This window comes from Cherax quadricarinatus, chromosome 44 (assembly GCF_038502225.1).
Source record: "Cherax quadricarinatus isolate ZL_2023a chromosome 44, ASM3850222v1, whole genome shotgun sequence".
Taxonomy (NCBI): domain Eukaryota; kingdom Metazoa; phylum Arthropoda; class Malacostraca; order Decapoda; family Parastacidae; genus Cherax; species Cherax quadricarinatus.
This window is the reverse complement of record NC_091335.1, coordinates 19921308-19934220: the sequence shown is the minus strand read 5'-3', so window position 1 is coordinate 19934220 and position 12913 is coordinate 19921308. Positions and strand designations below refer to the sequence as shown.

The 12913-nt window shown below is 45.5% G+C and overlaps 1 protein-coding gene across 7 annotated transcripts in view; it reads right to left on the bottom strand.

The window, feature by feature from the left end:
• The window catches only part of RASSF8 (ras association domain-containing protein 8), a 76442-nt gene extending 74985 nt beyond the window's left edge, over positions 1-1457 (bottom strand). For 4 of the 7 annotated variants that reach the window (XM_070094169.1, XM_070094171.1, XM_070094170.1 and 1 more), the window contains exon 1: positions 1425-1457. In XM_070094169.1, the coding sequence (XP_069950270.1) occupies positions 1425-1442 (18 nt within the window). In that variant the 5' untranslated portion in view covers positions 1443-1457. Of the gene's footprint in view, positions 1-957; positions 1108-1213; positions 1368-1424 lie in introns of those variants that run through there. The other 3 variants (XM_070094172.1, XM_070094174.1, XM_070094173.1) reach the window with 3 other exon arrangements.
• Positions 1458-12913: the final 11456 nt, after the last annotated feature.

Sequence of the window (12913 nt, the reverse complement as noted above, 5' to 3'; positions counted from 1 at the left end):
TCCGAACAAAATCTTATGTAATGTACATTCACCCAAAAATTAAGAATATACATGTATTTGTTAAGTAAAGAACACATATACAACCTGATGAGACTAATGCAGAATAAAGGGAGTTTTTATTATCTCAGATTCTGGCCTCATACATGTCACACTGCCATTACTTGAGACACCTCCACTATTACTACTGCTGCAACTAATATCCCACCCTCCCTCCTATATAAGCTCACTATTTACGATCAGCTCCCAATGCGACCAATTATGTAAGTGTATTTATGTGAGTGTGTTTGTATGTGTATGTTTGGGGGTCTGAAATGGACTAATCTAATTCACAATATTCCTTATGGGAACAAATTCGGTCAGTACTGGCACCTGAACATACTTCTGGAATGAAATAATATCGTAAACCGGGGGTCCACTGTATTTGATAAAGCTCATGGAAGAGAAAAAGATTACCCTAGTAAATGTCTCATTAGGTTACATGTGTGTTCATTTACATAAGTATTGTTAGTATTACTACCAATCATCATACAAGGTACACATGAGTACAATTATCACACAGAGTAAACTACCTAGGATAACCCAAAAAGGTCAGACAGTGATTTATAGCTGTCATAGTGAATTCAACATTATACTTCTACATGCACCAGAATCCTACCTTTAAAAATATTAACTGGCTTTTACTTAAATAAAAACTTTTACACATGATCCAATTCAAATATAGAACCAAGTGATGTACAAAAGAAACTACAACACTGTTCAAATAGCCAGTCAGGCTGACTTGTTTTAATTTACCTTTTGCTGACTTGTAAATTATAGTCTAATAAAAATTATACAAACCTTGTCAGCCTCCAGAATAACAAAAAATATAATAAAAAAAATTCAAGTTTTAATAAATACGATACAGTTTGGGTATAATTTTTTGTAAAGCATCACAATTTGAAGAGTGCCAAGCTTTACCTAGCTGTCCAAAGCAGTGATATTTGTAGTACTTGGCGGGTTAAAGTACAGAACACTTTTCAGTGTAGCATTCAGAAAAATACTGGTGTATAGCTGTGCTAGTGGCAGATATTACGGCGCTGGACTAGTGACGCTGGGGGGCGTATGCCTGAAATACCCTCCTCCTGAAACCTAATTACTTCCATACCCGGTCATTTTCAAGTCAATAATCCATGCTCGCACAATCACAGACTGCATCTGTGCAGCTGTCACTCACCTTAAAGTACAGCTAGTGTGCTATGGCCTCATGGAAGCTTTCATAACATCAACAACTAAGCCTGCCTTGCCATACACGCCGCCATATTTGTTGACTTGAGTGTGTGAGGCAAGTGAGGGTCAGCAGGCGGCCACCAGCTCCTCTTATTATTAACCGTCTTCATCCTCCCTACTTTCCCATACCATTAAACCAACCATGACAGTATACTCACCAATCTTATCACATCCATTACTCCCGGTTAAAAGCACGAGTGCAATAAGCACATCAAGAGATAATTCGATAAATATAAAGGGTCTTAAGACTTCTAAACGTCCTGCCATCAAACATACGAGGGGATTAAAAATAGACCTATAAGTCTTCAAGAGGAAACCTAAGACGTTTCCGAAGTAATTTCCTAATAAACCTGACTGATCAGTATGTTAACAGGTAGGCCACGGGGGCGATGATTCCCGAAGCCATAGGAACATAAGAGCAGTTGAACACTGCAGTAGGCCTATTGACACACATGTTAGTGGTCTGTTAGGCTAGTTTAGGAAACAGGACAAGCGTTTCCTGTAGAGTAAAAGGACAAGTGCAACTAATGTGACATTTTATTGTGGCAACATTTCGCTCTCCAGGAGTGTTAACCCTTTGGGGCCTAGTTCGTAGGCCTTTTGTGTATCCATATGCTCTTGCGCTGCCGTCCACAGAATGGATATGGGGTGCACAATAAACTAGCCACTTCGGTGGCAAAATCTAAAAATCTAATCTCCAGGAGCGTTATCAAGCCATTACAAATAATACATGGACACAGAGGGTATATATAGCGTAGTAGTAGTAGTAGTAATACAATATGGTAGAACAATCAACTTGCACATGAGTAAAACAAACCATACCACGGGTGGGGATAGAACCCGCGATCAGAGTCTCAAAACTCCAGGCTGGAGTTTTGAGACTGATCGCGGGTTCTATCCCCACCCGTGGTATGGTTTGTTTGCAATCGTGTCATTACGATTTCGTGAGACATGAGTAAAAGGTTATAAAAGCTATTACTGGGTAGCATAAAAATAGGTTAGACATATTTCTTTATTATTATAATAAAAAAGAAGCGCTAAACCAACATATTTCTTTATGGTACCCAAGTAACAGCTTTTATAACCTTTCACTCATGTGCAAGTTGATTGTTTTACCATACTGTATTACTACTACCACTAGTACTACACCTCATTAAGCCTACATATACCATCTGTGTCCATGTATTGTTTGTTACGGCTTGACAAAGCTCCTGGAGAGCGAAACGTTGCCACAATAAAATGACACATTAGTTGCACTTGCCTCCACTCTACATATTATCGGTAATTCTACCAACATTAATACAAGCGTTTCCTGACGCGGGTCTTACATGATGACCCACCGTTGGATTATTATAATCAAGGGGAAGCGCTAAACCCGTAGGATTATACAGCGCCTGGGAGGGATGTGGAAGGCATTCAGGCTTAATTCGGGGAACTGGAGCACAGATCCAATTCCCTAAATCAAGAGCACCTCACCAACACCCCACCGTTGGAGCTCCTGGTCATCTGACCGAGGCCTGCCGCTGGCTTACCGATTCACCCCTTTAAAAATTATAGTCGTAGTTATAACCATTTAGCGAGAACTTAGTGGTATACAATAACGGCAGGTTAATAAGACACGTGCACAGGGCCGGAGTATGGCATAGGCTTTAGGGGCAGCAGCCCAGGGGCCTCCAGAGATTAAGTGAAACGTGTTCCTAGTTACTGCTGTATATTTATAATTATAGTATGTTATTACGTCACGTATACCTGGAGTTTACCTGGAGTGTGTTCCGGGGGTCAACGCCCCCGCGGCCCGGTCTGTGACCAGGCCTCCTGGTGGATCAGAGCCTGATCAACCAGGCTGTTATTGCTGGCTGCACGCAAACCAACGTATGAGCCACAGCCCGGCTGGTCAGGAACCGACTTTAGGTGCTTGTCCAGTGCCAGCTTGAAGACTGCCAGGGGTCTGTTGGTAATCCCCCTTATGTATGCTGGGAGGCAGTTGAACAGTCTCGGGCCCCTGACACTTATTGTATGGTCTCTTAACGTGCTAGTGACACCCCTGCTTTTCACTGGGGGGATGTTGCATCGTCTGCCAAGTCTTTTGCTTTCGTAGCGAGTGATTTTCGTGTGCAAGTTCGGTACTAGTCCCTCTAGGATTTTCCAGGTGTATATAATCATGTATCTCTCCCGCCTGCATTCCTGGGAATACAGGTTTAGGAACCTCAAGTGCTCCCAGTAATTGAGGTGTTTTATCTCCATTATGCGCGCCATTATTATTATTATTATAATCAAAAAGAAGCGCTAAGCCACAAGGACTATACAGCGCTGCAGGGCAGGAAGGAAGCGAGGGCATCAGGTGGCAAAAGGGAGATGGATGAGCAACAGGTTACGGATAACAGCGGGGCAGTGGATGGTGAAAGGGTAAAGGGCAGCAAGAGACTGAACCAGAAAGGGCTGAGGGGAGTGCGAAAAGTATCATCAGAGTTTGTGGAGTAAATCAGTCGTTGTCAAGAAGTCAATGAGAGAGTCAGGATTAAAGGAGGGTCCATCAGCAAGAAGGGAAGGTAAAGAGAGAGTAGGAGAACGAAGACGACGTTGGAGGTAAATTCTGCGTGCTCGTTGATAGAGAGGGCAGTCTAACATTATTATTATTATTATAATCAAGGGGGAAGCGCTAAACCCGGAGGATTATACAGCGCCTGGGGGGGGGGATGTGGAAGGCATTCAGGCTTAATTCGGGGAACTGGAGCACAGATCCAATTCTCTAAATCAAGAGCCCCTCACCAACATCAAGGAACCTTCCTTGAGGGGGGGCAGTCTAACAGAATGTGGCTAATCGATACTGGAACTTGACACTGCTCACAGAGAGGAACAGGGTGCCTCTCCATGAGATACCCATGAGTAAGACGAGTGTGGCCAATGCGAAGGCGGGAGAGAGTGGTCTCCCAACCTCGGCACTGATGACAAGAAGACGGCCAGTAACCTATGCTCGGTTTAATAGAATGAAGTTTGTTACCGTCGCCATTATTATTATTATAATCAAAAAAAGAAGCGCTAAGCCACAAGGGCTATACAGCATATGCGCGCCATGAAGGTTCTCTGTACATTTTCTAGGTCAGCAATTTCACCTGCCTTGAAAGGTGCTGTTAGTGTACAGCAATATTCCAACCTAGATAGATTATTATTATAATCAAGGGGAAGTGCTAAACCCGGAGGATTATACAGCTCCAGCCTAGATAGAACAAGTGACCTGAAGAGTGTCATCATGGGCTTGGCCTCCCTAGTTTTGAAGGTTCTCATTATCCATCCTGTCATTTTTCTAGCAGATTATTATTATTATTATAATCAAGGGGAAGCGCTAAACCCGGAGGATTATACAGCGCCTGGGGGGGGGGGGGGATGTGGAAGGCATTCAGGCTTAATTCGGGGAACTGGAGCACAGATCCAATTCCCTAAATCAAGAGCCCCTCACCAACATCAAGGAACCTTCCTTGAGGGGACTGCGAAGGCGGGAGAGAGTGGTCTCCCAACCTCGGCACTGATGACAAGAAGACGGCCAGTAACCTATGCTCGGTTTAATAGAATGAAGTTTGTTACCGTCGCCATTATTATTATTATTATAATCAAAAAAAGAAGCGCTAAGCCACAAGGGCTATACAGCATATGCGCGCCATGAAGGTTCTCTGTACATTTTCTAGGTCAGCAATTTCACCTGCCTTGAAAGGTGCTGTTAGTGTACAGCAATATTCCAGCCTAGATAGATTATTATTATAATCAAGGGGAAGTGCTAAACCCGGAGGATTATACAGCTCCAGCCTAGATAGAACAAGTGACCTGAAGAGTGTCATCATGGGCTTGGCCTCCCTAGTTTTGAAGGTTCTCATTATCCATCCTGTCATTTTTCTAGCAGATGCGATTGATACAATGTTATGGTCCTTGAAGGCGAGATCATCCGACATGATCACTCCCAGGTCTTTGACGTTGGTGTTTCGCTCTATTTTGTGGCCAGAATTTGTTTTGTACTCTGATGAAGATTTAATTTCCTCGTGTTTACCATATCTGAGTAATTGATATTTCTCATCGTTGAACTTCATATTGTTTTCTGCAGCCCACTGAAAGATTCGGTTGATGTCCGCCTGGAGCCTTGCAGTGTCTGCAATGGAAGATACTGTCATGCAGATTCGGGTGTCATCTGCAAAGGAAGACACGGTGCTGTGGCTGACATCCTTGTCTATGTCTGATATGAGGATGAGGAACAAGATGGGATTATTATTACAATCAAGGGGGAAGCGCTAAACCCGGAGGATTATACAGCGCCTGGGGGGGGGGGGATGTGGAAGGCATTCAGGCTTAATTTGGGGAACTGGAGCACAGATCCAATTCCCTAAATCAAGAGCCCCTCACCAACATCAAGGAACCTTCCTTGAGGGGAACAAGATGGGAGCGAGTACTGTGCCTTGTGGAACAGAGCTTTTCACCGTAGCTGCCTCGGACTTCACTCTGTTGACTACTACTCTGTGTTCTGTTAGTGAGGAAATTATAGATCCATCGACCGACTTTTCCTGTTATTCCTTTAGCACGCATTTTGTGCGCTATTACGCCAAGGTCACACTTGTCGAAGGCTTTTGCAAAGTCTGTATATATTACATCTGCATTCTTTTGTCTTCTAGTGCATCTAGGACCTTGTCGTAGTGATCCAATATTATTATTATAATAAAAAAAGAAGCGCTAAGCCACAAGGGCTATACAGCGCTAGTGATCCAATAGTTGAGACAGACAGGAGCGACCTGTTCTAAACCCATGTTGCCCTGGGTTGTGTATTATTATTATAATAAAAAAGAAGCGCTAAGCCACAAGGACTATACAGCCCTGGGTTGTGTATTATTATTATTATTATTATAATCAAGGGGGAAGCGCTAAACCCGGAGGATTATACAGCGCCTGGGGGGGGGGATGTGGAAGGCATTCAGGCTTAATTCGGGGAACTGGAGCACAGATCCAATTCCCTAAATCAAGAGCCCCTCACCAACATCAAGGAACCTTCCTTGAGGGGCCCCTGGGTTGTGTAACTGATGGGTTTCTAGATGGGTGGTGACCTTGCTTCTTAGGACCCTTTCAAAGATTTTTATGATATGGAATGTTAGTGCTATCGGTCTGTAGCTCTTTACTGTTGCTTTACTGCCCCCTTTGTGGAGTGGGGCTATGTCTGTTGTTTTTAGTAACTGTGGGACGACTCCCGTGTCCATGCTCCCTCTCCATAGGATGGTAAAGGCTCGTGATAGAGGCTTCTTGCATTATTATTATTATTATAATCAATGGGGAAGCGCTAAACCCGGAGGATTATACAGCGCCTGGGGGGGGATGTGGAAGGCATTCAGGCTTAATTCGGGGATTATTATTATTATTATAATCAAAAAGAAGCGCTAAGCCACAAGGACTATACAGCGCTGCAGGGCAGGAAGGAAGCGAGGGCATCAGGTAGCAAAAGGGAGATGGATGAGTAATAGGTTACGGATAACAGCGGGGTAGTGGATGGTGAAAGGGTAAAGGGCAGCAAGAGACTGAACTAGAAAGGGCTGAGGGGAGTGCGAAAAGTATCATCAGAGTTTGTGGAGTAAATCAGTCGTTGTCAAGAAGTCAATGAGAGAGTCAGGATTAAAGGAGGGTCCATCAGCAAGAAGGGAAGGTAAAGAGAGAGTAGTAGAACGAAGACGACGTTGGAGGTAAATTCTGCGTGCTCGTTGATAGAGAGGGCAGTCTAACAGAATGTGGCTAATCGATACTGGAACTTGACACTGCTCACAGAGAGGAACAGGATGCCTCTCCATGAGATACCCATGAGTAAGACGAGTGTGGCCAATGCGAAGGCGGGAGAGAGTGGTCTCCCAACCTCGGCACTGATGACAAGAAGACGGCCAGTAACCTATGCTCGGTTTAATAGAATGAAGTTTGTTACCGAGCAGAGTTGACCAACGTTGTTGCCAACGGGTGCGAAGGTGGGTAGCTATTGCAGCAAAATAGTCCAGAAATGGAACACCTCGATAGGAAATTGGTAGGTCATATACTGCTGACCGCGCAGCAGTGTCTGCCTGTTCATTGCCCTGTACGTCGACATGACCAGGGACCCAACAAAAAACAATATCTTTATGTTTGGTAGAGATACGGCGTAGCCAAAGTTGGATACGGAGAACTAGGGGATGAGATGTATCAAATTTTCGTATAGCCTGTAGAGCACTAAGGGAGTCTGAGACTACTACAAATGATGACACAGGCATAGATGCGATACGAATAAGTGCTGCAAGAATGGCATACAGTTCAGCAGTAAAAATGCTAGCTGAAGATAGTAAATGCCCTCGTACGACGCTGTCCGGAAACACTGCTGCGAATCCGACGCCGTCTGAAGACTTAGAGCCATCTGTGTACACAGCGGTGGCATGAGAATGGGAGTGGAAGTGATCAAGAAAAAGAGAGCGGGAAGCCACCGTAGGCAGTTGAGCTTTCGAGCAAGGGAGTGAGAAAGAACAGACCCGAACAGCTGGAACTTCCCAGGGGGGTAGGGAAAAGTGAGATGCTACATGAACATATAAAGGTGGTAACTGAAGGGAAGACAAGAGTGAATGTAGGCGAAGAGAAAAGGGACGGAGCAAACAGGGGCGGCGAACGAATAAAGAATGTCTACTAATATCGGTGACCATTCTATAAATGGAAGGATTGTGTAGATCGTGAGAGCGTACATAGTAACGAAGGCAATGGGCATCACGGCGATCAGACAAGGATGGAACATTTGCTTCTGTATAGAGGCTCTCAACAGGGGAAGAGCGAAAAGCACCAAGGCACAAACGTAAGCCTTGGTGATGGATAGAGTTAAGGCTAGAGAGAGTAGCAGGAGAGGCCGCGGAATAAATCTGGTCACCATAATCGAGTTTCGATAAAACGAGGGCTGAATGTAGGCGAAGCAGAGTTCGACGATCAGCTCCCCAGGAAAGATGAGCAAGGGTTTTAAGAAGGTTTAGCCGGCTGTGACAAGTTGCCTTCAGAGAGGTAATGTGAGGTTTCCAGGTTAACCGACGGTCAAAGAGAAGGCCTAGAAACCTGACTGTATCACGTTCGGGGATACGGGAGCCATAGAGATACAAAGGATGATCGGAGATAACAGAGCGTCTAGTGAAAGTAATTTGGTGAGTTTTGGTACTTGAAAATTTAAACCCATGTGTGGTGGCCCAAGTGGAAACACGGTCGACCGCATGCTGGAGAGAAACTGCAATAAGGTGACAGTCAGCGCCTGCACAAGCAATAGCGAAGTCATCAACATAGAGTGATGACCAAATATTGGGTGGAAGAACAGAGGCCAAATCATTTATAGCAAGGAGAAAAAGTGTTGTGCTTAGAACACATCCGTGAGGGACACCTTCAGCTTGGACGAAGTCCGGGGAAAGAACATTATTGACTCGAACACGGAAATGTCTGTCAGTTAAAAAGTTCTTAAGGAAGGATGGTAGATTGCCTCGGAGGCCTAAGGAATGGGCCTGGGCCAAAATATTATACCTCCAAGTTGTGTCATATGCCTTCTCAAGGTCAAAAAATATGGCAATAACTGAGTGATTATTCGCAAAGGCATTACGAACATACGTATCCAAGCGTAGTAAGGGGTCTATGGTAGAACGACCCTTACGAAAGCCATATTGACTAGCGGAGAGACTGTTGTGTGTCTCTAAATACCACATTAAACGTCGATTTACGAGACGTTCCATCGCTTTGCAAACTGCACTAGTAAGAGTGATGGGGCGATAGTGGGAGGCATCATGTCCTGTAGTACCCGGTTTGCAGAAAGGGAGAACAATGGCAGAGTTCCACAGCTGGGGAAGAACTCCTTGTGCCCAAATAAGATTGAAGAGGTGTAAGAGGACTACAAGGGCTGACCAACGTAAATGTAACAGACGAATATGAATGTCGTGAGGCCCAGCTGCCGATGATCGGCAAGCTGAGAGCGTTGCCTCCAGTTCTTGAAGTGTAAAAGGCACATTATACTGTTCTTCTCCGAGAGAAGAAAAGTCCAAGGGTACTAACTCTCTGGCAGACTTTGAGGAAAGAAACGAGGGGCATAGATGGAGCCCTCGGGAAATACGGACCAGATGTGTGCCAAGTTCAATGGCAACGTCGAGAGGGTTTGCTACATCAACACCAGCGACCCGTAGAACAGGAGCCGGGTCAGGAGAGTATTTACCACTCAATTTCCTCACTTTTTTCCAGACTGCACTCATAGAAGAAGCAGAGGTGATGGTGGAAACATAGTCTCGCCAACAAGTGCGTTTAGCTTCATGGATGACACGGCGAGCGATCGCACGCTTCTGCTTAAAATCAAGAAGTCTCTCAGCGGTTCTATTGTACCGGTACCTGCCCCATGCAGCACGTTTCAAACGTACTGCACGAGCACAAGCAGGAGACCACCAAGGCACGCACTTCTGAGAATGCCTGCCTGAGGTTTGGGGTATAGAATGAGAAGCTGCGGTATAAACTGACGTCGAGAAGATGTGTAGGAGCTCATCAATGGAGGATGAAGAAGGAACCTCACTAAAAGCAGTGAGGTGTGAGTAAAGATCCCAATTTGCCCGATCAAATTGCCAGCGAGGGCTACGGAAAGGTGGTGAATAGGAAGGAGAAGTAAGAATGATCGGAAAATGATCGCTGTCATGTAAGTCTGGTAGAACAGACCAGGTGAAGTCTAGTGCAGTGGAGGAAGAGCAGACTGATAGATCGATGCAAGAGAGAGTATGAGTACGAGGATCAAAATGGGTGGGAGTATCCGTATTTAAAACATGGAGGGGGTGAGAGGCGAGAAAAGCCTCCAACTGGATGCCACGTGAGTCACAATGAGACCCCCCCCCAGAGGAAATGGTGGGCATTAAAATCACCAAGTAACAGAAGTGGTGGCAGTAAGGATGAAACAAGAAAGGCAAAGTCTGGGATAGAAAATGCCCGAGGAGAGAGATATAAAGAACATATTGTAAACCACTTATTCAAGTGGATACGGGCTGCAGTGTAATACAGCGAGGTATGGACAAATAGTTGACAGTACGGAATATCATTGCGTAGAAGAAGGGCACTTTCATTAAGGGTCCCATTTGAGAAAGGATCCGAAGAATACAATAAATTATAGCCTGAGATAGGTTGGAAAACAGCCGAGTGTAATTTTGGTTCTTGTAAGCAAGCACCAACAGGGGAAAACCTGGAAAGCAACATCTGAAGCTCACCCCGATTACCCGAGGCCGCGGATATTCCACTGTAAATAGGCCATGATTGGCGATGAAGAAAATACCAGGAATCTGTAGGTAAAGGCACCTACGGACTAGAGGGGTTAGAAAAGTCAACGTGTGGTGGCATTGGAAGACGTTCAAGTAGCGAAGGAACGGAGCATTGCGAAGAATGGGGTTGTGAAGATGGAGGAGAGGGAAGAGAAGGAACAGGAAGTGAATCAGTGTCCATGGAAGGTTTAGTCTCTGCAATATATTCTGAAATGGCTTCAAGTGTTTCTGAATTCAAAGATGTATGGGAGACCATATTGGAGATAGAAGGAGGAGGGTGAGTAAAGATTGGGACAGTAATGGACTGTACCAAAGTAGAGGGGGAGGGAAGAGTGTAAGGGACTGGAGATGAAGTGTGGGGGGGGGACAGAAGAGGCAGAAACCTGGGAGGTGGCAGAAGAGGGAGAAACTTGGGAGGGGATGGGGGTGGAAGGCATAGTAGGAGAAGGAGGGTGAATCTCCACACTTATAATAGAGCCAGAGAGAGAGGAAGAACTAGGTACAGAGACTGGAAAGGTAAAGTGTGGAGGTGGAAGAAGGGAAGGAAGGGGCAAAGAAGATTTGAGCAATGTGGATTTTTTGGACTTCTGAGTAGAGGGGCGATTGGTATTAGGTGTCGTACGAGGTCTTGTCGATACTGGGGCTTGTGAGGAAGGATGCGAAGATGTGAGAACAGACTGAGTTGTAGTCGGGACGTCAGAGCCAAGGACAGCAAAAATATTAGATGCCGTAGTGGCTATGGGAGGGGTAATAACAGAGGAGGCTGCAGAGGATGAGACCCCAGAAGTGGGGGGATGTTTGGAAACACAAGAATAAGAAACACGGGGTAGTCTCCCTTGGAGGCAGAGATGAGTAACTGCCATAGCATAAGGGAGACCTTCTGCCTCTTTGAGGCAACGGATTTCACATTCATTTAAGTAGACCTGGCAACGGCAGGAGTACGAAGGGTGAGCTTCATCACAATTAAGGCAAGATGGAGGTTGACTGCAAGATGTATTAGAATGGTCGTCGGCACCACAGACTAGGCATTCGGCCATAGATCTGCAATATTTCGCTGGGTGACCAAAACACCAGCAATTTCTACATTGTTGCGGTGTAGGTATCACCTTTCGAACTTGTAACCGATGTCCCGCGACATATACAGAGGATGGGAGTTCTCGGCTGTCAAAAGTTAAACGAGCCACATTGCAAGGGTAACGTCTCCGCCCCCGGGCAGGAAGGACATAAGTGTCTACTTTGAGGATTGGGAGATCCTGGAGTTCCAGCTGTTCAAAAATGTCATTGCCACATGACTGGAAATTCTGTTGGACTATGGTATGGGACAGAATGACAGTACCACTACAAGAATTGAAAGATGATTTTCAATAGTGATAGGAGTAGTATCGATATTCGAAAGGAGAGAAAGATCATGAGCTTGGGTAGCATTCCGGACAGTGACGATGCGCATACCGCTCTTGAGAGCATGAAATGAAATATCTCTACCAACATGACGCAGGAGTGCTTTGCCAATACTATGGTCAGAAAGGTAGGCAGAAGAAGAAGTCAGTCTTAAAGTAAAGAATTTAGTCCACTGTGTGGTCCGAAACTGAGCGTGGAGAGGGAGTGCTTGACGTGTCGGTCTTTTCTGAGTAGAATGGGAAGGTAACAAAGGAGCATCATCAGGAGATTGACTTTGGCATTTAGGAGTAGGACCGGAGTTGGTCCGGCGTGAAATGGGCGGGCGATTTGAAAATTGCCGTACCGTAGAGGGAGAAGCCGGAAGCATAGTCAAAGGAGAGCGGAGTTCAGACAAATTGAAGGAGTCAGTCAAAGCCCCGGTACCTGAAGCGGGTGAGGAAACAGCACCAGCAAGAGGTACAGGGGCATCAGGAGTGTCCGAAGAGTGGTCTAAACACAAGGCAGGGTCAGAATGGGGTGCGGTATCAAGAAGGGGCCTGGGGGTAGTGGTTTCATGGACTAGGGCTGCCATGGTTAGGTTACTCCTTTGCTTTTTGTTTTTAAGAAAAAAAAAGAAAGAAGAAAAGAAAATAAAAATAAAAAAAAGAATAAAAAAAGGGGGGAGCGGGGAGAAATAGTTCCCAGGAGGAATGAAAGGGCCGGAAATCTCCCTCCGCACCCAAGAGGACCTCAGCACCGCTAGTAGCGCAGATGCAGCATGGAACCCGTGCCATACCTTACCCTTCATGCCAGTAAACAAGCAATCCGGGATAGCAACCTCACATCTGCCGAGCTACCTTGGTGGACAAAAAAGACGGCAACCAGATATCTGCCACAAAGCATACCTCCTTCATCCACCACCCCTGAAATTCAAAAGGTGGCTTCCAGAGATACACCCGTCGCCCGAAAGACACCTAAAGCTG